General features: G+C 58.3%; 1 protein-coding gene across 1 annotated transcript; it reads right to left on the bottom strand.

The window, feature by feature from the left end:
- Positions 1-6,430: 6,430 nt before the first annotated feature.
- On the bottom strand, positions 6,431-25,092 carry PLXNB1 (plexin B1; the record flags this gene model as incomplete). The annotated part of the gene is made up of 35 exons (XM_080696665.1): positions 6,431-6,535; positions 6,825-6,899; positions 7,476-7,551; positions 7,691-7,755; positions 9,992-10,139; positions 10,217-10,377; positions 10,534-10,706; positions 10,883-10,967; positions 11,038-11,141; positions 11,373-11,541; positions 12,301-12,447; positions 12,641-12,707; positions 12,848-13,026; positions 13,146-13,363; positions 13,458-13,558; positions 13,994-14,391; positions 14,918-15,160; positions 15,303-15,474; positions 15,594-15,770; positions 16,015-16,151; positions 16,306-16,411; positions 18,587-18,738; positions 18,903-19,075; positions 19,156-19,249; positions 19,560-19,682; positions 19,804-19,926; positions 20,090-20,758; positions 21,139-21,247; positions 21,322-21,430; positions 21,695-21,851; positions 22,051-22,183; positions 22,465-22,565; positions 22,673-22,801; positions 23,018-23,200; positions 23,998-25,092. The coding sequence occupies 35 exons, from the start codon at positions 25,090-25,092 to the stop codon at positions 6,431-6,433; spliced, it is 6,456 nt and encodes a 2,151-aa protein (XP_080552791.1).
- Positions 25,093-26,321: the final 1,229 nt, after the last annotated feature.

Raw genomic sequence — 26,321 nt, 5'->3', positions numbered from 1 at the left:
CATGTAATCCCAGCATTCGAGAGGCTGAGACAGGAGGATCGTGGTTCTCAGACAGCCTCAGCTACTTAGGCCCTTTGCAACTCAGTGAGACCCGGTTTCAAAAAATAAATAAATAAATCAGGCTGGGAACTCCTCCAGACCTGCGTGTAATTGTCTCGTCTCCAGCACCATCTCACGGCGGGCGGCCTGTGCGATGGTGAGCACTAACGTGGTCGTTTTCTCCCCCTCTTTAAATAAATGGTGTGTGCATGCACGTATGCGTGCATGTGTATGTATGTGTGTGCATGTGTGCGTGTGTGTGTGTATGTGTATGGGTGTGTATGTGTGTACATGTGTGTATGTGTGTGTGTTGTGTGTGTACCCCTATATTTGTACTCTCTCTCTGTTTCCTTCACTTTCAAAAACCAAAAGAACATAGACATGGTCTGCCCTACTTGCCACTGCCCCTCCTTTGGGGTGGTATGGGGAACCCCCAAAGCATACAGATTAGCTTGGCAATAGGGTGGCAACTGACACTGTCCCTGAGCCTGGCAAGGGTCTTTGAGCCCTACAGCCTGTCCTGTCAGGCAGGAAGCCAGCTCCCTCTGAAATGGAGAACAACTTCCTGATGACGCATTCCGCTGCCTAGGATGCAGGCTGCCGCATAGGTGCCAAGTGAGTCCTGGTGAGACTGCCCGGTTCTCTGGCTACCTAATCCGCATGTGTATGTTAGGGTTGGAAGAGGCTGGAGGCTTGTTTTCCTCCGTTCAACTAGGATTTGTTGAATAGGGAAATTAAAACTAATACGCAGCTTGGTGCAGCTTTAACAAGTCTTTATTACAAAACCAGTAGGAAATAGAGAAGAGAAGAGAAGAGAAGAGAAGAGAAGAGAAGAGAAGAGAAGAGAAGAGAAGAGAAGGGAAGGGAAGGGAAGGGAAAGGAAGGGAAGGGAAGGGAAGGGAAGAGAAGAAGAGAAGGGAAGGGAAGGGAAGAAGAGAAGCGAAGCAGCCGGAGGGGCGCTGGGGAGCCTGAAAGTGGAACTCTGCCCACCTCCCTCCCTGGCCTTGAAATAGATTTGGATTGGTATGGTTTTATCAGTGTTACCAAGGCAACGGGCTAGTAACTTATTTCTTAGCCCGGTGGTGCCTCTGTGCCTCTGGACAGTGCCCTTACTAAGTGCAGAGGTCAGTGATCTACCTGGCTTCCTCCTCTGTTGCATGAGGCTGTCTTGGTTGCTCAATAACTATGGGTGTTTTGAAGCAGCACAGGGGGTTGACCTTTCCCGTACTCAGGCCAGGTCGCAGAGGAGAGGAGGTAAACAGAGGCACTGACTGCTTCTAATATCTGGGGCTACAGGCTTCAATGTCTCTAGGGCTTTTAAGGCTAAAGGCCTTAATTTCGTTTCCATTCTTACTATAGGTTAGTCATTAAAACAAAGGGCAGAGAGAGGGGGGAGCTCCTCAGTGGAACAGCTGTCGCCCCTCCTTGCCCGAAATACGCCTGCAGAGCACCCGGCTCTGACTTCTCCATTCTTCTCCTAAGTTGGATGGTCAGGTTTACTGGGATACAGCAATATCCCCTCCGGCTGCTTCTCTTCTCTATTTCCTACTGGTTTTGTAATAAAGACTTGTTAAAGCTGCACCAAGCTGCGTATTAGTTTTAATTTCCCTATTCAACAAATCCTAGTTGAACGGAGGAAAACAAGCCTCCAGCCTCTTCCAACCCTAACATACACATGCGGATTAGGTAGCCAGAGAACCGGGCAGTCTCACCAGGACTCACTTGGCACCTATGCGGCAGCCTGCATCCTAGGCAGCGGAATGCGTCATCAGGAAGTTGTCCTCCATTTCAGAGGGGCTGGCTTCCTGCCTGACAGGACAGGCTGTAGGGCTCAAAGACCCTTGCCAGGCTGACAAATGTGTAAGACACACGCCATTTGGAACAGCGTGATGCAATCCTGCTGCATCTGCCCAGGTGAGTCCTCCCTCTGTCCAGTGTAGGAGACCTGGCCCCTGAGAGGCCATCTTCACAGTGTGGCATCACCGTGCCACTGGCAAATGGCTTCTGGTGTTTGGTTAACAAGCCACTCAGAAACTTACTTTGTGTTCTCTCCTGTATGTATGTGATGTGAGGGCTTGAACCCAGGAGCACTCTGCCTCTGAGCTACACACCCAGCCCTATTTTATTTTTTATTTGGAAACAGGGTCTTGCTAAATTGCTGAGTCTTGTTTTAGCTACTGAAACTGGCTTCAAATCTATGATCCTCCTGCCTCAGCTTCCCAAGTGCTGAGATTACAGGTGTGTCCACTGTGCCCAACTTCTTCATTTCTTCATGATGAAATTTTGCTGCAGTAATTATTTCTTTTCTTCTTTTCTTTTTTCTTTTCTTGTACTAGGGATTGAACCCAGTGGCATTCTACCCCTGAGCTATACTCCAAACCTTTTTTAAATTTCTTTTTTGGTAGTAGGGATTGACCGGGGGTATTCTACCTTTGAGCTGCAGCCCCAGCCCTATTTTGGTTTTTATTTGAAAACAGGGCCTCACTATGTTGCTGAGGCTGGCTTCAAACCTGTGATCCTCCTCTCTCAGCCTCCCAAACACTAGGCTTGCAGGCATGTGCCACGATGCCCAGCTTTATTTTTAATTTTTATTATTATTATTTTTTGCGGGTCTGGGGATGGAACTCAGGGACATTTGACCTCTGAGCTACACCCCCTGTCCTATTTTTATTCTCTTTCTTTTTTTTTTTTTTTTTTTCGGGTCTGGGGATGGAACCCAGAGGCATTCAACTTCCAAGCTACACCCCCCTGCCCTATTTTTTATTCTTTATTTTGAAACCAGGTCTCTCTGAGTTGCAGAGGCCTAAGTAGCTGAGACTGTCCATGAACTGTGATCCTCCGGTCTCAGCCTCCCAAATGCAGGATTACACGTGTGCACCACCACACCCAACTTCCCTGTTCATGTTTTTTTTTTTTTTTTTTAATCTTGAAATGAGGTCTTTCTCCAAGACTGTCAGCAATCTAGCATGACCCCACTTCTTTCATTTTTTTTCTTTCTTTCTTTCTTTTTTTTTTTTGTTGTTGTTATTGTTGCAATTCCAGGAATTGAACCGAGGGACATTCTACTCCAGACCTTTTTTTTTGGTACTGGGGATAGAACCCGGGGACATCCAACCTCTGAGCTACACCCCCTGCCCTATTTTTTATTCTTTATTTTGAAACAGGATCTCACTAAGTTGCAGAGGGCCTAAGTAGCTGAGGGTGCTTGTGAACCTCAATCCTCAGGTCTCAGCCTCCAGAATGCTGGGATAACAAGCGTATGCCATCACGCCCTGCTTTCCCATCCCCATTTTTATTTTATTTTTTGGTGGCACTGGGGATGGAACCCTTCTACCTCCGGGGTACACTCCCAGAACCATTTTTTAAAATATATTTTATTTGGAAATAGGGTCTCTCTCTTTTTTTTTTTTTTTTGGTGGTACTGGGGTTCCTGGAAGCCCTTCTACCTCCGGGCTACACTCCCAGACCTATTTTATATTTTTATTTGGAAACTGAGTCTCCTAAGCCAGCGCGTGTGGCTGGCTTCGAACCTGCGCGATCCTCCTGTCTCTGTCTCCCAAGCGCAGGGATTACAAACGTGTGCCACCACACCCGGCTGGAAACAGGGTCTCTTAAACCAGCAAGGCTGGCTTCAAACCTGTGCAATCCTCCAGTCTCCACCTCCCAAGTGCAGGGATTACAAGCATGCGCCACCATGCCTGGCTCCCATTTTTAACTCTTTATTATTTATTTATTTATTTATTTGGTGATACTGGGGATAGAACCCTTCTACCTCCAGGCTACATACACTTCCAGACCTATTTTATATTTTTATTTGGAAACAGGATCTCTTAAACCAGCAAGGCTGGCTTAGAACCTGCAGGAGTCTCCTGTCTCCGCCTCCCAAGCATGGGGACTACAAGTGTGCTCCACCACACCCAGCTAACTCTTTACTTTGAAACAAGGTCTCACTGAGTTGCAAAGGGTCTCACTAAGTAGCTGAGGCTGTCTGAGAACCGTGATCCTCCTGTCTCAGCCTCCCAAATGCTGGGATTACAAGCATGCATCACCATGCCTGGCTTACTAAACCTCATTTAAAAATAAAAATAATAATAATAATCTGGCTGGGAGTATAGCTTGGAACTAGAATGCCCCTAGGTCCAATCCCCAGTGTCCCCCAACACACACACACACACACACACACACACATCAACTAAGTAAAAAAAAAAAAAATACACAACTCCTGGACCTGCTAACCATTTGGACAAATACTTCAATATTTAAATTAGTGAAGGCTATTTATTTTAATAAAGCAAGTTTCTTCATAAACTCCCTAAGGAGTTCCAGGTGGTAATGAGCAAGAAAGGCTCTTTATGTGTTAAGCTTGTGGAAAGGAATGAGGGCACCCCTCTGGATTTGGTAAGAAAGACTGGTCAAATTGCCAAACCCTCTACACCAAAATGTTGGACTAGGCTGATGAGCGTCAAGAGTCCTGATGCTGCCATGGAGTTTGACGACTTCAGTTTCTATTTTATCATGGCAGGATTTTTTTTCTTTATATATCTTTTATTACAACAATGTTCTGTGAGGATGACACATGAGATATGTGTGACTCAACACTTCCAGTACCACCCCTCCCAGCTGCGCAGGCCTGGGCATGCAGGTACTTGGCTTCCCTTCTGGGCGCCCTCACCTCCCATCCCGTGAGCGCCCTGAAACCTGCAGGGCCTCGCTCCGCGGTCCTTGTGGTGTAACCCATTCCTCCCTTCCTCTCTGCGCCTGCTTGACGTCCACTCAAACTTCACCCCCATCAGTCCCGTTCCCTCAGACTGTCCACTCCCAGGTTCGTCTAAGCAGCTGCTGGGGAGGGGGCGCCAGAACCTTCAAGGGACTAAAACCCTGGCTAGAGTGCCCTCTGGGAGAGCTGAAGTCCACAAGCTCCTATGACAGCACCCAACAGCTGCCCTGTCTCTGTGTCCCTGCAAAAACAGGAAAGGAACAACAGTAGAGCTGACGGACTAGCAGCTGTAAGCACCCTGGACATGAACAGACCCATGTGGCTGCTCCTGGAATGGCACCAGCCTCCCTTCAAACCCTCACAGAAGAGCTCACAAGGAGGCCAGGGTCACTGGGTCTCAGGGAGCAAACGGACCACAGGAAAGCCTTCCAAGGACCGTCCGAGGCTGAATGCTGCGCCTCTGTCCTGGGGGAGGGGATGTGGAGCCAAGGGAAGCTCCGGGAGCATCAACCCTCAGCCCTACTGACGCAGCGAACTACCCAAGACCCCACTGAGACAGCCTCAAAGCTCACCTCTGGCTACAAGCCAGAATGCACCACCGAGGTGGCCACCAGCAGACAGGCAGCGGGGTCGAGCCCTGCCCTGTGATGGCAATGGAGACCCCAGAGGTCCAGGAAAGGGCCTGCAAGCCCCCATGCTGCCTGGTGGCACTATGTAAGGCCATCCTTTCCCAATGTGTTCCAAAATAAATGGAGCATGGGCAGAGTTGGAACACTCAAATTTCAGATAAGGCAAGCCCCTTGAGATCATGGAGCCCCACCTCAGGACACTCACTCGCCCAGTCCTATCCCGGGTGGGACTCTCATTTCCTTTTCAGAAGCTTTGACCCTGTAGGCCTGCCCAGGAGCCACGGATGGCTGCCCAGAGCTGCAACCTGCGGCCTCGGTGGGCGGGAGACCCCTCCAGGCTTTAGTCTACGGCCCCACCCGTGTCTGCCATGCATGCCTGCCGCCCTCATACTGGAGGGGCTGGGTGGGCCCAGACATCAGACTGCACTCGATGTGTTATCCTTTAATGAAGAGCTGGATCGGTAGGCCCCTCTCCTCAAAGCCCCCGCAGCAGGTGACCCTCACCATGGCTGCCAGCAGGCAGAGCAGCTCTGACACAGCCAACCTGCTGAGCAGTCAGTGTCCCATGGCCCAGGGAAGGCATTTATCTCTTGGACCTTGGACGTGGCAGCAGCAATAAGGTCAGAAGCTACACCAAGGTTACAGATGGTGGAGGGGAACAGGGAGTGGGAGGCTCTCCTTCCTCTCTGAATCCAAACACCAACCATCAGAAACTGGACCGTCTCCCTAAGGGCCTGGCGGCCCTTTCAGCCACTCTGGAGGCCCCAAGTCCCCCACCCCAACTCCGGGCAGGGGCATCACAGGGGAAGCAGGTCACAGGGCCACTTCCTGTGAGCTCACAGGGTGCTCAAGGAGCAGGCTGGGCACCCCCCACGAGCCTCGAGGCCCCTGGCCTGCACGTGAGTCCAGCAGGGCTGAGGCTACGGCCACCTTCCACTAACTGCTTGTCAGTCACTCTAGGCATCTATAAAAGTGGTCTCTCCCTCGAGGTTCTGTATCTGCCCAGGCAGGGCTGCGGCAACAGCAGGCCAGGGCCCTCTGGTCCCTATAGATCTGTGACTTTGTTCTCTACTGCGGCTGCAATCTGCTGGAGCCGGTAGCCCAGCTGCATCTTCTGGGCCGTGCCATCCTCCTCCAGGGCAGTGATGATCTGAAAGGCAGACGCAGTGCCATCAGGGGCTCTGGCTCACATACACCGTAGACCTGGACAGCCTCCCCAGGAGCCTGAGACACCCAGGAGATGTCTGGGACATGGGATAGGGAGCTGTAGGGACAGGGAAGAGCAGGGCCAATTCCAGGGATCACGTCCAAAGGACACAGTCCAAACTCCCTTTCCTACTCTGCCCTAAAGGCCCCCACCGTGACCCCTCATATTCGTCCCTCAGTCTCCCAGTGGCACCTTGTGACAGGCTCCCAGTCAGGGGCCAGGGTCTGCCCACCTGGTCATAGTATTTGTTGATATACTTGTAGAGCTCGTGCAGGGCCACTCGCGCCCCAAGGTCGCCAGAGTAGTTCTAGAAAAAGGGCAGATGAGGGTGAGAAATGAGAGGTGTGGCCAGGCAAGAGGAGGCCCAGGACCGCGGGGAGGGTGGGAGGAGGGGAGTGGGCCTGCAAGGGGCAGGCGCTGGAGCCCTGCCAGGCTAGCACGCTGAGCTAGGCACACATGGGGGATAGGCTCTGAGTCTGGCCCCCTCGCTGGGGACCAGCCAGGACTGGGAGCTGATATGGTATAGAGCTCCCAAATCTGTAGCTTGAGCAGGGCCTTGGGCTTCCACAGGGACCCTGTCTTTCCCCGTCAAGGCTACTGCTTGGACCCCACCATCCCGGGGACAGCTGGGCCGGGGATCAGACACCATGAGCAGACTGCGGGCCCAGTGCGTCCTGCTCCATTTCAGCAGGGATTCCCTCAGTTGCCTCTGAACCTCAGCCTCCTAAACTGGACAGCGACATGGCCACCACCTGACCTCAGGAGTTCTCACAGAGCTCAAGTGGAGTGAGGGCCCTGTGAGGGGCTGCCCAGCAACGCCCCAGGTGCAGCTTCACTTCGAAGGCACAGTGTGAGGGAGGACCACCATGGGAGGACGCCTTACCCGGGACAGCTCGGCCAGCACAGAGTTCATCTCCTGATCACTGGCCGGGACCATCTGCCTGATGTCTGCATAGTACCTGCCAGAAAGCCAGATACGGCAGGTGGTTGGTAAATAGCCCACTCCCCACCACTGTCCCAGCAGGCCCGCCTGGGCCTGGCTGCAGGCACACCCCACTCCGTCCACCAGCCCGCTCCAGACCCTCTCCTGTGCAGTACCTTTCCACCATCCCTTTGTAGCGGGGAATGTCACGAGCATACAGAAGTTTGTTGATGGGGGAGTCCTGGCGCCAGCAGGAGGAAGGAAGGGGGAGAACCTGTTAGGGTGATGGCTCCCCAGCACGGCTTCAGCTTCAGAACTAAAGCCCCACATCCTAAGAGCCGGTCAGTCCCAGCACACCGGGATGAGTGGTCATCAGCCTCACCTCACCATGTCCATCTCTACCTAGGTTCTCCAGACTTGGAGACCCTAGGCTCAGGCTCCTCCCTCGTCACTCTCGGGCCATCCCACCCCCAGGACCGGCAGACAGGGTGGAGGTAGTGTCTACTCGAGTGAGCGTGTCAAGAACCAGCAAACCATCACTCAGAAAATCAGGTGAAGCCGGGCGTGGTGGCGCACGCTTGTAATCCCAGCATTCGGGAGGCTGAGACTGGAGGATCGCGGTTCGCGGACAGCCTCAGCTACTGAGTGAGGCCCTCTGCAACTCAGTGAGACCCTGTTTCAAAATAAAGAATAAAAAATTGGGCAGGGGGTGTAGCTCGGAGGTCAAATGACCCTGGGTTCCATCCCCAGACCCGCAAAAAAAAAAAAAAAATCAGGTGGCATGTCCCAGATGCTCTCACTCCACAGTGGCTGAGCTTAGATTTGAAGCCTCGCAAGTCAGAGCCTAAAGTTGTTTTAAGGGTTTTTTTTTTGGGGGGGGGGATAAGGGATATTGGGGAACCCAGGGGCATTCTACCTCTGAGCTATACCCTCCTCTGAGCTACAGCCTGATTTTTTAAATTAAAAAAAAAATTTTTTTTTTTGGTGGTACCGGGGTTCCTGGAAACCCTTCGACCTCCAGACTACACTCCCAGACCTATTTTTTATATTTTTGTATTTGGAAATATGGTCTCCTAATCCAGCAAGGCTGGCTTTGAACCTGCGCAATCCTCCTGTCTCTGCCTCCCAAGTGTGGGGATTATATGTGTGCGCCACCACACCCGGCTTCAATTTTTTAAATTTTGAAACAGGGTCTCACTAGGTTGATGAGAGTCTCACTACTTGCAGAGGCTGTCCTCGAACCTGTGATCCTCCTGTCTCATCCTCCCAAGCACTGGGATCACAGGCGGGTGTCACCACACCAAGCTAGAGCCCAGTGTTGCTACCCTCTCTGCTCTCAGGGCTTCCGCCTCACACTGAAGCTGCCAGCGAGGGGAGAGAGACCCTGAGGTGGCATGGTGAGGAGAGTCACTAAGGCCCAGGTCACCCCAGCCTGAGCTGGGGTGCACGCTTTCTCCTAGGCTCCCCATGACCTGGCTTTCCTGAGATACCCAGGAACCATTTACAGTTCTGCCAGGAAGAGGAAGACCTGGCAAAAAGCCTCTACACAGCATCACCTGGGAGGCGGTCCCTGCTCCGTGGGGCCTGTGAGTTTTAGCCCACACAGGCACAATGCTGAGCACACGCAGAGCGCAGCTTCCCAAAGTCTAGGGTTCCATCCTTAGGAGGTCACGAGAACCACGGCCCAGGGGTCTAAGCTAAGCGGAGCTCCGTTCAGGGACCAGCCTTGTCCACCAAGCACCTGAAGGGGGCTCCTCACACCACACGACTCCGGGCTTTGGGCACAACATACTCCAACCTTGGTGCTCTGGAGCAGCGCTGACCACTTCTCCAGCTGCCCTCGTCAGCACACACCCTTCACACAGGTGCTCCCCTGGTCTCCTCCCTTCTACTCCACCAGTGGATGAGTACCTCCCCACCTCCAAGAAGCTGGCAACTCCATGTCTTTACCAGAACCCAGCTGGTGGCCCGTGAACGCCACAGGCTTACCCCTGCACGCCTCAGGATCATGAATCCCCACATGCAGTCCACAGCTTCCCCTGCCCTGCACCCTCTTGCTAGCTTGTACCTAGCCACGGCTTGTCCAAAAGACAGCACGGCTTCCTCTGAACTCCCAGGCTCGAGTCCACCCGCCGCATGAAGCCTTGCAGAGTTCTTAGGACTGACTACACACTCTCCGACCCAGGGCCCTGTGACTCCCCACTGCCCTCAGGGAGAGCCCTGGCCCACTGCCACCACCTGCCAACCACAGCAGGCCCCAGCCACTTCCCGCATCTTAGCTCTGTGACTCGCACCCAGAGTGCCCACTCTGGCTCGGCCCTTAACACACGTGTTGCCACCCCAGGGGGCCCTTGGACGAAGTCTGGCAGGGGAACGCTCAGGCCCTAGGCTTCCCCTCATCCTGCGGGAGGCTGTACACTGTGTGCAGCACTGCCCGCCCCGGCCCCAGCCCCACCCTGTGCTCAGCGCCTGCTCACCCGGCCCAGCTTGTGGTCAGCCAGGGTGCAGGCATCCATGAAGGTCTGTGCGATGACAAGGAGGACCGCATCCATATTGTCAGAGGTCTGCACGTCGAACACGAACTGCGGGTTTTTTATTATATTGACCCAGAATCTCAGAGGCAGGCTGTCGGGGAGGCAGGCGGGGGTGAGCATGCCGGGAGGCGAGAAGGGAGGCCCTGCGCCCGCCGCCCCGCCACCCACCTGTTGGTCTTCCAGATGTGGATGGTGTCTTGGTCAGAGATGCCGTGCTGCTGGGCCTGCTCATCCAGCAGCTCAAAGAAGTACTTCACGGCCAGCGGCACGGGGCGGCTGGTACTGAGCATCGCCTGGAACAGGTCGTCCACGAACTTCTGCAGGGTGCCCTGCAGGAGGAGGGAAAGCAGACAGCTGTAGCCGGCAGGCGTGTAGCCGGCCCAGGCCTGAGGCACCCACCTGCGCAAGGCCCACGCCACTCCAAAGCCACTTCCCCACCGCCCAGGCCACACTGCCTGCCCTCGCCCTGGTCAGCACCCGCCTACCTTCATGGACAACAGGCGAGTCAGGTAGATCTCGGGGATGGCCTTGGCCCGCTCACGCTCTCCACCCCGCAGGCTGCCCCGCCGAGGCCTGGGCGGTTCCGGCTCCTCGCTCGGCTTCACCAGGTGCCAGGCCCGGATGCCTCCTTCATCTATGTCCTCCAGCATCGGTGTCCCTGCCCAACACCCATGGTGTGTGCCCCACACAGTGCCGCCTCCCCACGTTGCCAGGGTCCTACCCACCCTCCTGGGAGTGGGGCGCCTGGTCTCTTTAGCAGAATGAAAACAGGCACGAGCCCACTCTGAGGTCCAAAGGGCCTTCCCCATCCCCAGGCTGGGGGCAGGCACTCACGTTCTCCGGGGACATAGTCCTGGTTCTCCCTGAGTGCGTGCTTGGTGAGGCAGGGAACCAGTGCCACGGTGGCTCCATCTGGAACCTGCCAACCACAGCTGGTGAGCCCTGCCCTGGCCCGCTCCACCCCAGCCCTCCAGCGCCCACTCTCCCACCTTGTAATGCTGTAGGGTGTTCAGGCGCCTCCACAGGCCCTGGACCTCCGAAGTGACATCCTCATCAGAAAGGATGAGGTGGCCGGCCACCCCAGACCGCCACTCTGCAGTAGGACAGGGCTGGCTGTGTCCCCGCCATGCACAGACCACCTCCTCCAGGGCACGCAGCCCCTCCCTCAGGTCAGCCCCTCCCAAACTCTCCAAAGACCAGGGGGCCAGGGCAAGCTGTCTGATAAATGTGTTCCAGAGCCAGCCTCTGACTCCCCAAATCCCACCCAGCCAGGGTGACAGCTGTCCTGGGAGAGCAGGTCCCGGCCAGGCCCTCCCACCCTTACCAACATCCAGGGTGCGAGGGTCTGGTCGTTGGGTGAGAGGTACTCCTTTATAAAGCTGGTCCAACATCTTCTCCTTGGCCTGAGAGATGGTGTCACAGTCCAGGACCTTCACGGACACACCCTGGGCCTCTCCTGCCCCAGGCCCCACAGCCAACAGCGCATTCAAAGTCTATGAAGGACACACAGAAGTCACAACAGGATCTGTGCCACAAGGCCAGCAGCAGGGGCAGCCTGCGAGAAGCCACAGCCTCTGACCCCAGCAGTCCCTGCTTCTCTTTACCTGACTGCCTCCTACGGGGACAGCAGCTCCCCCTACTCAGTGACCCCAACACACAGCACACACTGTCACATCTACAAGGACTACCAGGACAGTGGGTGACCACAGCGCCTTTGCGGTGCCTGAGGGAAGCCTGTACAGCTGGGGTCCCCTGACCTGGCAGAGGAGCCTGCCACGGGGTGAAGGGAGAGCAAACCCAGGGTAGCAGCGGCCAGTTGGCCAGGGGCTCCTGGCTAGGTGGTCGGAAAGACCCTCGGGCCACGGCCAGGGCAGGACAGGCTGCCCCAGCCCTAGTGTACTCACCGACAACCGGACTGACCCCGGCCCCTCCCAAGGCACTCAGGCCTCAACTCTGTACCCTGCTAAGCTACAGGCCTCTCTCAGACCAGGAGTGCGGCTCAGGAGCTGCCTGCCTAGGGTGTATGGGGCCCTGGGTTTGAGCGCCAGCACCAAAAAATAAACACAGGCCTCTCTAGCACATAGCCAGAGGTGAGGCTGGCTGTATATCCAGGGGCAGATGCCAGAAACTGGTGCCCAGACTGAAGACTGACACTACAGGCCCCACGCACACGCACTCTCACACGCATGCACGCACTCTCACACGCATGCACACACTCTCACACACGCATGCACACTCTCACACTGCCTCACCAGAGGACGGTACTCCACGTCCTCCCTGAGCAGGCGGTTGTCATTCAGAGTGTACTTGGCTTTGCCAGTTACGCTGTCCACCGGCCCCTTGTCCACTTGATGCTTGATCCCTCGGAAGAGCATGTACAGGGGCTCCCCTACGGAGTCCTGGGGAGAGTGGGCAGTCAGGGCGCAGGCCGAGGCAGAGGTAGGGACTGGAGGCCCGCGGGGAAGGGGCTGAGGGCATGCTACGGCCTCGCCTCGGCCCGCCTGAGTGCGTGGCGAGCTGCTCGGGCCTGAGGCTCAGTGGCGGAAGGGCTCGGCCTCCTGGGAGGAAGCTCCATCAGCCCCTAGCCCTCACCCTCACGAAACTGTAGAGGCAGATGGACATCCAGTTGGTGAGCAGCTTCTCCACCACGGTCTCCGTCCTGAGGTGAGCAGAGGAGAGCAGAGGTCTGGCATCGGCAGGATAGGGGCAGCGTCTAGTCTGCAATTCTGCACACTCCAGACCCAAGGCCCAACCTCGGCTCCTGCCGCTATCTGCCCCCGGGTCCTGACAGCCACAGACCTGCGCAGCATCAGCTTGGGGTTCTTGGCCACATACTGGGCCACCAGGTCACTGAGCAGGGTGCGGAGGATGTCCGTAAAGTATTCAAGCTTCCCGTGCAGCGCCACGGTGAGCAGAGACGCCACGTAGGCACGGTCCCGGGCCGAGAAAGTGCGCTGACTCTCCAGCGTGTGGATGAACTGGGCCCAAGAGAGGAAATGGGAGAGATCAGAAATGGTGGGGTGGAGAAGGGCCGGGCAGGCCAGCAGAGTCCAGTCAGAGTACGAGGGGGCGAGGCGCGGGGGTGGGGGGGCAGCACCTTGGTGAGGAAGAGCTTGCTGTTGAGCAGGTTGGAGAGCTGCCCCAGGCCCTGCTCCACCGTGGGCCGCCTGCTCTCAGGCACACCAAGGTCCCGGTGCAAAGGCGACTCCCGGTGCCCAGGGAAGAAGACCCTCTCAGCGTACACCTTGTAGTCGAGGAAGGGGATGCCGCTGCCCAGAAGGTCACTGGTGAGGTCGGTCATCTCTGTCATGAGGTCTGTGGAGCGGAGCCAGGCTGGGCGTCACTCCCACTTGATGGGGGCAGAGCCAGGCGAAGGCCCAGAGGCTGGGGCTGCTGCACGGAGCCTCACCTGTGAACTCCTTCTTGCAGCGGTCCCGCACGCTGCTCTCCAGGTTTTCCAGCTGGATCTGAACCTTCTTATAGTCTCTCAGGGCCTGCTTGCTCTTCCTCCTGCTCAGCACCAAGTCAGGGAAAGGGAGGCTGCAGGAGCCAGAGCCCTTACTGGGTCCCACCCTGCCCAGCCCGCTGGCTCTGTCCGGCAGTCTAACCAGGCTACTGCAACGCCTGGCCCAGAACAGCCCCGCCGGCCTCAAGCACCCGCGGCCCATCTAAAGCCAGCAGAGTTGAGCCTAGAGATCTGCTAACTCCGAAGGCGCCACCTGGCCTGTGATCCAGCTTTATAGATAAAGGTTTGTTAGAACACAGCCACACTCCTCTGCTTGTCCACTGCCCAAGGACAGAGTTGAGCAGCCGCAAGAGAGGCCACCTGGCGTGCAAGCCTACAACATCCTCTGGCTTTTACAAGAGCATCTGCTGAGCCCTAGCCTAACCTCTTTCCTACCTAGCTGCAGCCCGCTCCCCCCAGTCCAGCCTGGCCACACCCACCTGTACGTGAGGACGATAACAATGACACCCAGAGCCAGGAGAGAGGTGCCCACGCCCAAGCCCACCTGGGCCGCCATAGGAAAGGCCACGGGGCTCTCGCCGTCATACTGCACGTAGCCCAAGGAGAAGTGCAGGTTCCCCATCTGCACCTGTGTGGGCGACCCTGTGAGGGAAGGTCCCCACAGCCCTGCCTCCCCACCCTGCCGGGACCCGCCGCTGACCGTGAACTCAGGCAGAGTGTCGGGCGCCTCCCGGGGAGCATGGTGGCGTGGCAGGGGCTGCTCCACGGGGGGCTCGCAGTACAGATGGTGCCTGGTCAGGGTCTTCACCACACAGGGGCCATCTCCTATCATGGCCACCACCTCCTCCTTGGATATCGCAAGGTCCAGATTCTCCCCCTGGAACATGGGGTCACTGGTCTGTCACTCAGAACCCATCCCCAAAAGAGCTGGTGGTCATTCAGATCCTGTCACCCAGATACAGGAAGGGCAGGCCTATGACCCACTCCCAGAAACAGAGCTAACCATCCCTCAGGACCACACCCCTACAGGTGGGGCCGAGGGTCGCAGAGAAGGTCCTATGAGCTGCTCTTGGAACCCTTCTCTCTTTTTTACAAAACTAAAATCATGGAGAACCTAAAACTGCCTCCAAAATCCTGCCCAGTTACCTGGTGGGTGGTAACAGTTTGTCTGCCAGTGGCCTGAGTGCCCACCTGCTGCCTAACTATGTGTGTAAGAACAGGTGCCCGGTGTGGTCTGTGTGAGTCAGACTGCCAGACAGAGATCACCCCATTACCTGCCTGCAGCACACCGCCTGCTACTGTGTGCCCAGCCACACACACCTGCCAGGGAGTGTTAGGATCCTGCCCCCAGGAGCTAGGTGGCACCCCGACCAGCCCCCGCTGAACCTAAGAAGGAAGGCTACCTCCACGGAGAACACACTCCCAGGCTTGTGCCGGAATGGCACGTTGGGGTCCTCAGGGTTGAGAGGCTGCAGGGTAGGGTCGGCCTCATAGGAGAAAGGTATGGGGCTCAGCGTCTCAAAGTCAAACACTAGGTTGTCCAGGACAAATTCCACCTGGACCCAGGAGTCCTCGGGGGGGCCTGGGAGGGCAGGTGTGCGGCACACCATCAGCTGGGAGGAATTCACATGGCACGGCTCCTCAAACTGGCGGAGGAAGACGAGGGAGTCAATGGGGCCACTCTGAGATGGGCACCACCCCTGGCGCCAGCCCATGGCTGTCCCCAAGAGGTGCGGCAGGGCATCACGGGAGTGGTGGCCAGCCAGGGGAGGCCCACGGGTGCCCTACATGTCGGCCACTGCAGGAGGGTCCAGGCGAGCACGCTGTCCCCAGGGCCACACGGCGCTTCCGCCCCCGCCGCTGGCCAGGCTGCCACACTCCTGGGACCACGGTCACACGGATTCTTGGCGTCTGCACCACATCCAGATTCTGGCCACGGACCCGGATCTCACGTCCTCCACTGAGACAGAGAACGAGAGCCACTCAGGGCTTACACGGATCGGGATCTAAAGCTCAGCCCAGCCAAACCACATGACCTGGCTCCCTCCACCCAAGGGTGGGAGCTGCTGGCCCACACACCTGAGGAAGCTCTTGGCAGGGCCAGCAGAGGTGACGTTGGGGTCCGATGTGTACTTGAACTGGCCTTGCTGAAGCCTCCGCTCAGTGGCCCCAAACCACACCGTAACAGGGAGTGTGGCGGGTGTGGGGTGTGGGCTGGTTTCACACCGCAGCTCCTGGGGCTGCTGCTCCAACAGCCTGGGAGTAGGAGGAGAGGAAGGCATGGTCAGCCAGGCTGGGTATGGCACACAGGGGCACGCAGGGACCTGCTCGAGCCTCGGCTCCCCACCGCCCCTCCTTGCTGCCTGCAATCTCTGCAACCCCCCAGCCCAAGGTTGGGAGGGTCTGGCCACTTTCTCAGGGGCGGGTTTGGCCCTCGCCCCAGCACCCCACCCGCTCCATCCTCTCCCTGGAGTTTGTAGGGTGAGGAAGCAGCCCTCACAAGTGACAAGGCTGATCTCCGACCAGCACTCGGATGTCCTTCAACCGCCCAGTCAGGAGCTTGGAACCATGCAGGGTGAGGCGGGTGCCCCCGGCTCTGGGGCCTTGGGCTGGGAAGATGGACTGCACCTTTGGGTCCTGAGGAAGGACGGGGATACAGCTAGTGTCAGGCCAGAAACAGAGGTAGGGGAGCTTGAGACAGACAGTCCTGGGGTAGGAACCCAGATGGGCTATATGGGGCCCCCAGAGGCAGCGGCCCGCTGGTGGCCGGGCGGGGGTCAGCGTCAGGCACCTGGTAGGTGAAGTCGAGCTCCGAGACACTGCGTCCTCTCCCCGGCACCTCCACTGCTGCAGCACCAGCCACCTCCTCCCCACTGGCCCCGGTGACGCACACGAGACTGCAGGCACAGGGCAGGTGCGAGGGTGCCAGGCTGCACCGAGGCCCCTCCAGGGGACCTGGCCCCCGCCCCACTGGGTCCCTCCTCCCTACTCTGCACAGGCCACGGCCCTTGCTTACTTTGACAGGAACTGCTTAGACACACAGTGGGCCCTGGCATCTGAGCTAAGTTCATGGTCTAATCATCCAAGGCCCCCAGTGAAGAGAATTACCCCTCTACTGCGTCCCTATTACCAAGGAGCGAGCCCAGCTGGCTGGCCGTAGGAGGTGGCTGAGCTAACAAGGGCCCAGCCAGCCTCCCTCACCCTACCACCAACACCATGTGCACTGCACCCTGGGCAGAGTGGTAAAAACTCCACCTCTTCTTGAAGAAAGTACTTGAAAGCCTCCCATCAGGTCTGGGGGCAGATGTGAACAGTCTAAGAAAATGTTCGTTCTTAGCCAGGAAACAGAAGCTTAGGGCAAATTAATTTCCAGAACATTAAGTCTGCAGTATCTCGATTCTGTGACTGTCACGGTCACTGCAAACACTCCAAGAAAACAGAACAATGACCCGTAGCTTCAGCCAGGGCTGCTCTGTAAGTCACTTTGCAAATTATGTGAGTCCTATGGCTCTGGAATCATTAACAGTCTAGAAAGTCTCCTTAGGCTCTCAGTCATGATGCAATTTGGGGAAAACTATGCTTTTGCAAAGTGGCTCCTTGTTTAAATACAGAGTGTCGCTGCTTAGTATGTGCAAGATCTAGACTCAGTCCCCAACACCAACAGCTTGGCGTGGTGGCGCACACCTATAATCCTGGTACTTGGGAGGCTGAGACAGGAGGACTGCAGGTTGAAGGCCACACTCAGCAACTCAGAGAGTTCCTCAGCAATCTAGCGAGACCCTGTTTTTAAAAAAAAATTATAGCCGGGCATGGTGGCGCACGCTTGTAATCCCAGCATTCAGGAGGCTGAGACTGAAGGACCACGGTTCACGGACAGCCTCAGCTACTTAGTGAGGCCCTCCACAACTCCGTGAGACCCTGTTTCAAAATAAAGAATAAAAAATAGGGCAGAGAGCCGGGCGTGGTGGCGCACACTTGTAATCCCCGCACTTGAGAGGCAGAGACAGGAGGATTTTGCAGGTTCGAAGCCAGCCTTGCTGGCCTAAGAGACCATTTCCAAATAAAATATAAAATAGGTCTGGGAGTGTAGCCCAGAGGTAGAAGGGTTCCATCCCCAGTACCACCAAAAAAAAAAAAAAAAAAAAAAAAAATAGGGCAAAGGGTGTATCTCGGAGGTCAAATGTCCCTGGGTTCCATCCCTAGACCCATCAAAAAAAAAATTATATATATATATATGTGTATATATATATATAATATATATATGTATATGTGTGTATATATATATATATATATATATATATATATATATATATATGTCTGAGAGTGTACCCCAAAGGTAGAATGCCCCTGGTTAGATCCCTAGTAGCAAAAAAAAAAAAAAAAAGAAAAAGAAAAAGAAAATCCCCAGCACCAAACTAAATAAGGAAGTACAAAATAAAATAAAAAACACAGACTGTGGGGTTGTGGGGCTCCACCACAAGCCTCCCGAATCCACATCTCTGAGGTTTAACTCTGAATTTGCTCTGCCAGTTCTCCAGGTCATCTAACATTCAGCCGGGTTCGTGCCGGCTGCTTCTGTCTACCTGCTTGAGAATGCCACACACGCGAACCTCTGGGACCCTGTAACTGCTGACCAGCACCACGACCCAGAACCGCCGTAAGCTGTATGCCTGAGAAGGCAGCAGGGTCCCCGAGGTCGGGCAGAGAAGCCCACTGCAGGGTGCCAGCAGCACACCCAGGCCAGGGAAGGGCTTGGGAAGAAGGGGGGCTGGTGAGAAGGCCAACCAAGCTTCCGCCCCAAGACCTAATAAGCATCAGCAGAGGTCTGGGTGAGAACACTGAGCAGTGCCGGCAGGCGGGATCCAGTCAGGCCCTGGGGTGAGCTCCGAGCCGCCCAGGCCAGGGACCTCTTGGGAAGCCAAGGTGGGCTTCAGGGCCTCCGAGGCAACCCCAGCACTAAAGCACAAGGCCAGAGTCATGGAGGGGAAGAAAGGAAGGGCAGGAGTGGGAAAAGAGGCCCTGAGAGGAAAAGGCAGTCATGGTGCCCTCCCATGTTGGCCCAGCCAGCTCACCTGCTAGAGACCTCATACTCCTGGGCGTCCACAGCGCACGGCACCCCAGCCACCTTGACCATGCCCAGCACGTCCTGGACAGCCTGGCCCAGGTTCGAGCCCCTGATGGTGACGCGGGTGCCTCCGTCGATGGGCCCAGTCAGCGGCTCCACCTGTTCCAGGACAAGGCCTCTTCACCTCTACCCACGGCTGAGCCCTGGCCATCCAGAGGGCCAGCCCACCTAGCACCTGCCTTTGGGCCCCCTACATTCATGGCAGACACCACCCTCCCTCCAAGGACAGCACCGAGGGAGGGGTGGCCCACATTTCAACACACCGAGAGGATGAGGGGCGCAGGGCACTGGGTGGCCACGGCCTCGGCCGCACCACAGACCTCCCGGGCCACGCAGCGTGGCTGCTCCGCCTCGCACCACGCACAGCCATACTGGGGTGGGGCGGCTTGGCAGCGGCTACAGTCCCCACGTCCCACGGAGCAGTCATACAGCATCACTGCATAGCAAGGACAGAGGTGACACGCAGGCCTGGGAGGGCCTCGCCACCACCAGCCTGCCCAGGCCCGAGTGGCTCACCGTGAAGCCCGTCAGCACTGTCCACACGCAGATGGCCCGCCCGACGGAGAAACAGCCCCACCTGGAGCTGGGGCTGCGGAGTCGTGTAGCTGAGCTGGAGAAGCATGAGCAGTCAGCCTGGAGCCGAGGGAGGTACCAGGCCTGGGAGGAGTACTCAGGGGAGGGCCAAATGACCAGTTATGAGAGCAGGATTGGAGGCCAGGGTTGGGGTGCAGGGACCCCATGGGTAAGTGTGTGGAAGAGACTCCCTGGGATCTCAAAGCAGAGTTCGGGCTAGGGTACAGTCGGAGGCCAGAGATGGGTATACTTCTGGTTCCGGGGTCCGAGCCTAGACTGGGGCAGTGTGGGGCGGCCAGCTTGTGGGCAGTCCACCCTTGCCCACCCGGGCTCTGCAGGCTTCGCACCTGCTGCTGCTGGCACATGACGAGGCACCGGGTGTCTGGAGGTGGCTCGCACTCGACCTGGGCCGGAACTGCCACTTCAAGGCCCTCCAGCTCCACCACACACTCGCTGTCTCCCGGGCTGTCCTGAAGGAAGAGGAGCAGCTTCAGGGGCCCAGGGGTGCATCCTGAGGTCCCCAACACAGCCATAGAGAACTTGTCAACAGCAAGGGGACTGCAAGGATGGCAGAGAACCAGAATCACGCACCTGGAAGAGGCGCAGGTTCCTGCCTCGCAGCCAGACCTCTCGTGCCACGTGGACTGGCACCAGAGTGGAGCCCTGGACACTCTCCACACAGGGGCAGGCACTGACGCCCCAGCTCACCTCTGCCTGCAGGCACCAAGAGCAGTCTGTGGAGCCCACCGGTTGACCCGGGCCTCCGCCTTGTGAGACAACCCCCCCCCCAGCATCCGCTGGAAGAGCTGCAAGGCAGAGATGAGGGCTGCATCTTCCCAGTCCCCTCCCGAGGCCTCCTTCCCGGGCTGGACCTCACCAGCTCCCAGAGCCCGGGGGTGTCGTACTGGTAGTCGAGGCTGGACAGGATGAGGGGAGCGGGAGGGCCCTCGTGCTCTGCCGAGTCTCCATCACCTGAGAGGAGGGTGGAAGTGGAGAAGGCAGGCACGTCACCCCCCATCCACTCGTCCGCCTCGGGCAGCTCGCCGCCTTCTCTCAGGAGCCCATCCGGAGCAGGCCTCGTGGAGCCAGTGGCCCCTGGGAAGCTGGTGGCAGGCGTGGAGCCCGGGGGCCGGTCCAGGGCCACAGTGGAGGGGGGGGCCTCGGGGCCAGGCTCCACGGGGGACACCGCTGCTGCATCTGAGGGCGGCGGGCGGGCGGTCAAGAGCTCCTCAGGTGTGGCTGCAGGCCCCAAGCCAGTGGGGGCGGGGGCAGGGATGGTGGTTGGCGGTCTGGTGGGGAGGCCAGGAGGGAGGGTTTCCTCATGGAAAGGTGGTTCTGTGGAGGTGGGGGGAGGAAGGGGGCTGGGGCCCTCCCACGGCCCCCAGGGGCTGGCCCCAGGTGGGGTGCCCACGGCTGTGGCTATAGAGGGAGTCCCCGGATCCAGGGGAGAGCTCTCAGGAGAAGAAGGGACTGTGGATTTGGGAACTGTGGGTGGGAAGGAGGTGGGCACATCTCTGGCAGGAGGGGCTGGGGAGAGGAGGGGGCTCTGAAGAGGGAGGCAGAAGGGCGGGAGGGCCACTCAGCAGGCAGGTGCGGGACAGCAGGCAGGCAGAGGGTATTATGTTAAGAGGAAAGGAGACCAAGGGAAAGAGAAACAAAAACAGCCCGTTAGTTCTCCAAGAGGAAACATGAAGGGCAGGCTCCGGGGTGTCTGCTACGTGCAGCACAAAGGCCACACTCCCACCCTCGGCCACAATGTCCTCCCCACAAAGGCTGGACGCGCAGCTGCCATGCTGCAGTGAGAGGGTCACTCAGAGGGTCAGGCACTCAGGACAGACCTCGTGAGGGCAGGCAGCACACAGACCCCAGGCCAGCAGAAACCCCTCGGGTCCAAAGGCCCCGTGGCCCGTCCTGAATCTCGCTCACCTGCTGGCTCATCACCATGGGGCCGGCATCACACGAGGTCTTGTGTGTGCACAGATGTTGCCAGACGCACCAGTTACACCCCCAGCGGCTGCTCACACAGGCCTGGCACCTGCACAAGACACAGGCATGGGGCGGGGGTCCCACAGAGGAGCTCGGGGCTGGGGGACGGGGTGAGGCACTCACTGTGCAGAAGGGTGGAGCTTAGTAACAGCCACACAGTCGTAGAAGAAAAGAGACGCCTTGACGATCACCACGGGGCCAAACCTGAGCTCCACAGTCACGGAGACGTGGTCTGCAGAGTGGAAGAGAGGCTGGGACTAAGGAGCTTGAGCAGGAGGGGTGCAGACCACAGCTGGCCAACGAGACCGCATGGAGCGAGGCGGTACCCTGAATGGGCAAGGAGCCCGGGCCAGGGCCAGTCTAGCAGGGCATGGCACTAACTCTCGTGAGCACTGGGACCAGGAGGGACCCAGAGGAAGGCCCCACCCCTGGGAGCCTTGCCCTACTGCCAGTAGGCGGGCCCCCAAGGCACAGCAGCCCCTGCTCTCTCACCCACCGGCTCTTCCCTGCAGCGCCGGGGCTTCGCTGGGGTCAGGCGAGGGGCACACCACACCAGAGCTGGTCAGCAGGGCAGGACTCTGGTGTTCCCCAAAGTAGCAGGAATAAGACTCCCCTGGCCACAAGGGTGGAAGGTCCGGCACTGACAGGAAAACCTGCCGAGAAAGTCCAAGACGCAGGGCTGGAGCAGCAGGCAATAGGGCCCCGGCATGGGCAAGCACAGAGCCTTGGGCCCAGGCCGTCACAAACAGCCCTGGCTGGGTCAGAAATGGGTAAGGCCGAGCAGTCTTTGGTGCTTCTGGTCCCCGAGCCCAAGGTCTCTACCCGTCCAGGGCCACCCGCCCCGCCACTCACCTCCCTCCTCTCCTCTCGGCTGATGTTCGCAGGGCTCATGGCTGCCACTCGCAGACAGCCCAGCTCAGGCTGGAAGCTCCACAGCCACGACTCTGGGCCCTGGCCCCTCGAGCACTCTGAACGGCGACTACACCTGAGTGAGAATGGCTGGCATCCCTCCGTGCCCTCACAGGCCCCTGGGGCACCACAGGGCGCTGGGGACTACAGTCCTGAGGCCCTAGCTGGCCCCTCAAGTGGAGGGTGGCCCGGGACCCCACATCTGCCCTAGCAGGGCACTGGTGCCCTAGGTGGAGAATGGGGTTGGGTCGGGCTGAGGGTCAGGGGTCAGGAATCCTGAGTGAGACAATACACAGGCACAGGCACAGAGGGAGCACAGATGGGATGGGAGGAGTCGGGAGTTGGTGGAGCGCTAACCTGCCCAGGAGCACACACCACCCACAGTATGGGTCCCTGTGCGCGAGGCAAGATGCGCAGTCCAGGTGCTGAGCACAGGAGGCCACAGGAACCTTCACCAGCTGTGACAGCAAAGAGGACCTGAAGCCATCAGTCCAAACCGGGCAGCTCCCCATGTGTGGCCCCGGCCCCGCCCAGAGGCCATACCCTGGCTCGGCCCAGAACTCACTGTGGTCTGGGTCATGACATACAGGTGCTCAAAAGTCCCATCAAAGGTGAGGTCTCTGCTCACCGCAGACCCCTGCTGGATGCTCTGTGTGAAGTATGGGCGGCCATCGCTCCCGGGGCCCAAGTAGACCTGAGATCAGATGGCCACAGACCTAAGGCCCTCCACTCACAATCGAAGCAACGGACAGATCAGAACTTCCTCCCTGGCAGTCACAGGCCATCGCAACCAGCATAAGGAGACAGGTGTCACCAGTTAATCCCACCCAGCCCTGGGAAGAGCACAGGTCCTCTCCCCAGCCAGCCCCGGGGTCCTGGGGAAAGCCCATCAGACAGCCTGAGGACTCACACTGTGTAACTGTCCTTGGCTGTCACCCAGGAAAGCAATGGTGTGTCCATCCTCCACGGTGACTGCCACAGCCGTCAGCTGAACCCCTGGCCACTCTAGAACCGGGGTGGCTTCCAAAGGGACATGGCTGGCCATGGGACTAGGTGTGTGGTCTGAGCCACATGGATAAGCGTCCGGTGTGTCCTGAAAGCAGTAAGTCCTTTACTGCGCTGACCAGCCCAACACCTCCCAGGCCACCTTCTCAGCCCTGCCGTGGACCACTTATCTCTGCCTTGCATGGTTTCCAGGGCTCCTCCTCTCTTTTTTATTTTTGTTTTGGACTAGATATTGAACCCAGAGGCATTCTACCTCCCAGCTACACCCCCAGCCCTTTTTATTTTTTATTTTGAAACAGTCTCGCTAAGTTGCTGAAGCTGGCCTCAAACCTGTGCTCCTCCTGTCTCAAGTATTGGGGTTCCAGGTATGCGCCATCAAGACTGGCTCATCCTTCCCCTTTTTAGACACCCATCTGTCTGCAGTCCCGCCTTCTCCCATCCGCCGTGAGGGAGCTGCTTCCTCATTCTGGCTCTGCCTTCTCTGGGCCACTTCTAGAGCTGCCCCCTCTCCTCCCCTGGCCTGGGCCCACTGACCTCTCACTGACGCAGTCCCCCGTGAGCAGCTCTTTTCCCTCTGTATCCATCCTGAGGCTATAATAAACCACACAAGCCCCAACCTCACTTTCCTCTCTGGCTCCAGAACCCAAATCCATCATTCTGCTCCTGCCCTAGAACCCCATACGCCCCTCAGCCCACTTCTACAATGCTACCCCTGCTACAGCACTCTGCCACCCTGAATGCCTGCTGTGGTAAGGTACCCCTGCTGGCCTGGCCAGCCCCACCCTCTACAGCTGCCTTCCCTCAGGCTCTCTGGGCAGCTTCCTAACTCCAGATCCTGACCAGTGGCCTCAGAGAAGGGCAAAGGCCAGGCCACGCTGCACTCACCACCGGGAGCTGGTCACAGTAGGAATTAACATCATACTCAATGTAGGCCACTTCAGCCCCATCCTCGTCACGGCCTTTCCTGGTGTAGCAGGCGTCTCGGGTTCGATTAGCAAGCCGGTTCACCTCGTCCAGGGGGAAGGCACAGAGCGCAGAGGCGCCAGCTGCCCCAGTCGCCACCGACGGGGGCCGGCCCAAGGTGGGGGGAGCCGCGGAGGAGAAAGCTGCATAGAGCACCTCCCCGCGGGCCTCCTGGGACCCGGCCACCGCCGCGGCCTGGATCAGGGCGTAGCGGTCACCCCGGCAGGCCAGCGGCAGCTCCACGTAGGAGTAGTAGTGCTGGTCCCGTAGGCACACCCGAGACACATAGGCACGGAAGGCTCTAGACTGGGCCTGCAGGTCTCGCCGCAGGAACAGGAAATAGGCACTGGCCCCCTGGGCAAAGGCACCCACGAAGTGGTGGCTGTATTCGGAGAGGCGGCCCACCGCCAGCTTAGCTGTCTCCTCGTAGGAAAAGGGGTCTGGCGGCTGCAGGGTCCGGGTTGTGATGGGGGGGATGCCACCTCCCACACCCCTACTAGTGTACCCCCGCCCTACAAACAAGAGAGGCTCTCCTGCCAGGCCCTGGGCCACCAGCCCCACCGTGCTAACGGCGGGGTCATTGGCAGCCACATACTGGGTGTCTCCGGGTCGCTCCGGACGCAGTAGCAGCTGCCCAAGCTGACCCAACCGCCGCTGCTCACACACCCCCTGGTGCACACTCCCACACGCCACCAGGGCGCCAGGGCTCACCAGGAGCAACTGGTTGGGGTTGTTGGTAGGCTGGGCTTGGGGGCACTCATCAGGCATCACAGGGGGCAGGCAGTCCCTGCTGTCTAGCACAGGGCCCGTGGACACCCAGGCCTCCAGCTGCAGCCCAGGACTCAGCTGAAACAGGAAGTTGGTGGCCCCCAGATACAGGGTGCCCAAGGCGGGGTCCCTCACCAAGTGTTGCAGGTGTGTGCCATTGGGAGTAAAAGTAGCTGGTGGAGGGGGCTGGAGGGCAAGGGCCCACCCGGCCCACAATGCCTGGAGAAGAACCGGGCCCAAGGTGGGCATGGTCACCTGTCAGGGAGAAAGGTCGAGTGGGGCTCAGGTGGCCAGCAAGGGACCCTAGTTCACTGGGAGGGGTAGGGCTGTCACACTGCCAACACGCCCCTCCTAACCGGAGCAAGCAGTGGAGGACCAGGCCTGGATGGGCACTGCGTCCCTGAAGACCCCCAGGACCACACACCAGCCAGGGCAGAAGCAGGAGCTACTGCCCTTCTCCATGGGCGCCCTGCTCTAAGGACACCTGCCCTACCCCACCCCAGCCTCACCCCTTGCTGCCCTGGGCCACCACCCGATTGGAGGGAGCAGACCTGGAAGAGACCTGAGAGCAGGTGGGGGCAAGAAGGGCCCAGACCCTGATGGAGAGGCGCCTCGGCATGGGGGCACGGATGCTGGCTTCCCAGGGCAGGAGGAAGGAGGGCAGGGTCACATGGGCCCCCCACATTTTGGGTCAGAAGTGAGTCCAGGGCCTTTTAGGCCAGGAATTCAGAAGGGTAGAGCCACAGGACAGAGCAAACAGGGTGGTCTGGGATGGCAGGGTGCAAGCTGGAAGGCTGGGCCCACCTGCGAGAGCCCCGGGGAGGGGCGGAGGTCACAGGTCCCAGATGCCTAGGCTCTGGTCAGGCTCACCTGGCAGGAGCTGGATCAGGAGAGGGCAACATGACCTAGCCAGAGAGAGCAGAGAGTGACGCGGAGGCTGGGCAGGCAAGAGCCCTCAGGTCCCACCGTGGAGGCAGCGCAGAGTACCCCTCCCCACGGCCCAGCCTGCCTGTGGAGCCAGGCCCAGCCTGGCCCCCGGCCACCAAACACATTCCACAGAGGACGCCTCCTCAGAGCCACACGGAGAGGGGGAGGGCAGCAGAGCCAGGCACCCGAGGGGCCTGGGAAAGGTCAGCGAGGAAGGAGCCTCATGGCCAGCAGGGCCCTGCAGGCCCCCAGCACGGGCGCCCTCCGAAGTCCCTTTCTCTCAGCAGTCTCCCTTGTCCCACCCTCTGCCCACCCCCCCTTCAAGGCTCCCAAGGGCATACCTTCGCAAGGCCAGGGCTATCCTCACCCAAATGGGTCCCCGCACATTGGCAGATACAAACCGGCACACACAGCACCCAGCCTGTGTCCCTACACCCACATGCAGACACGTGGGCAATATACACACAGATGCATGCAGACAGGATCTGTACACACAGCACACACACACACACACAGAAACACAAATGCACAACACGGACACACCCACTCCT

The sequence above is a fragment of the Muscardinus avellanarius genome (assembly GCF_963383645.1).
Source record: "Muscardinus avellanarius genome assembly, chromosome: 5".
In the NCBI taxonomy this organism is placed as follows: Eukaryota; Metazoa; Chordata; class Mammalia; order Rodentia; family Gliridae; genus Muscardinus; species Muscardinus avellanarius.
The sequence above is the reverse complement of the archived record's forward strand: the minus strand, read 5'-3'. Positions and strand labels throughout refer to the sequence as shown.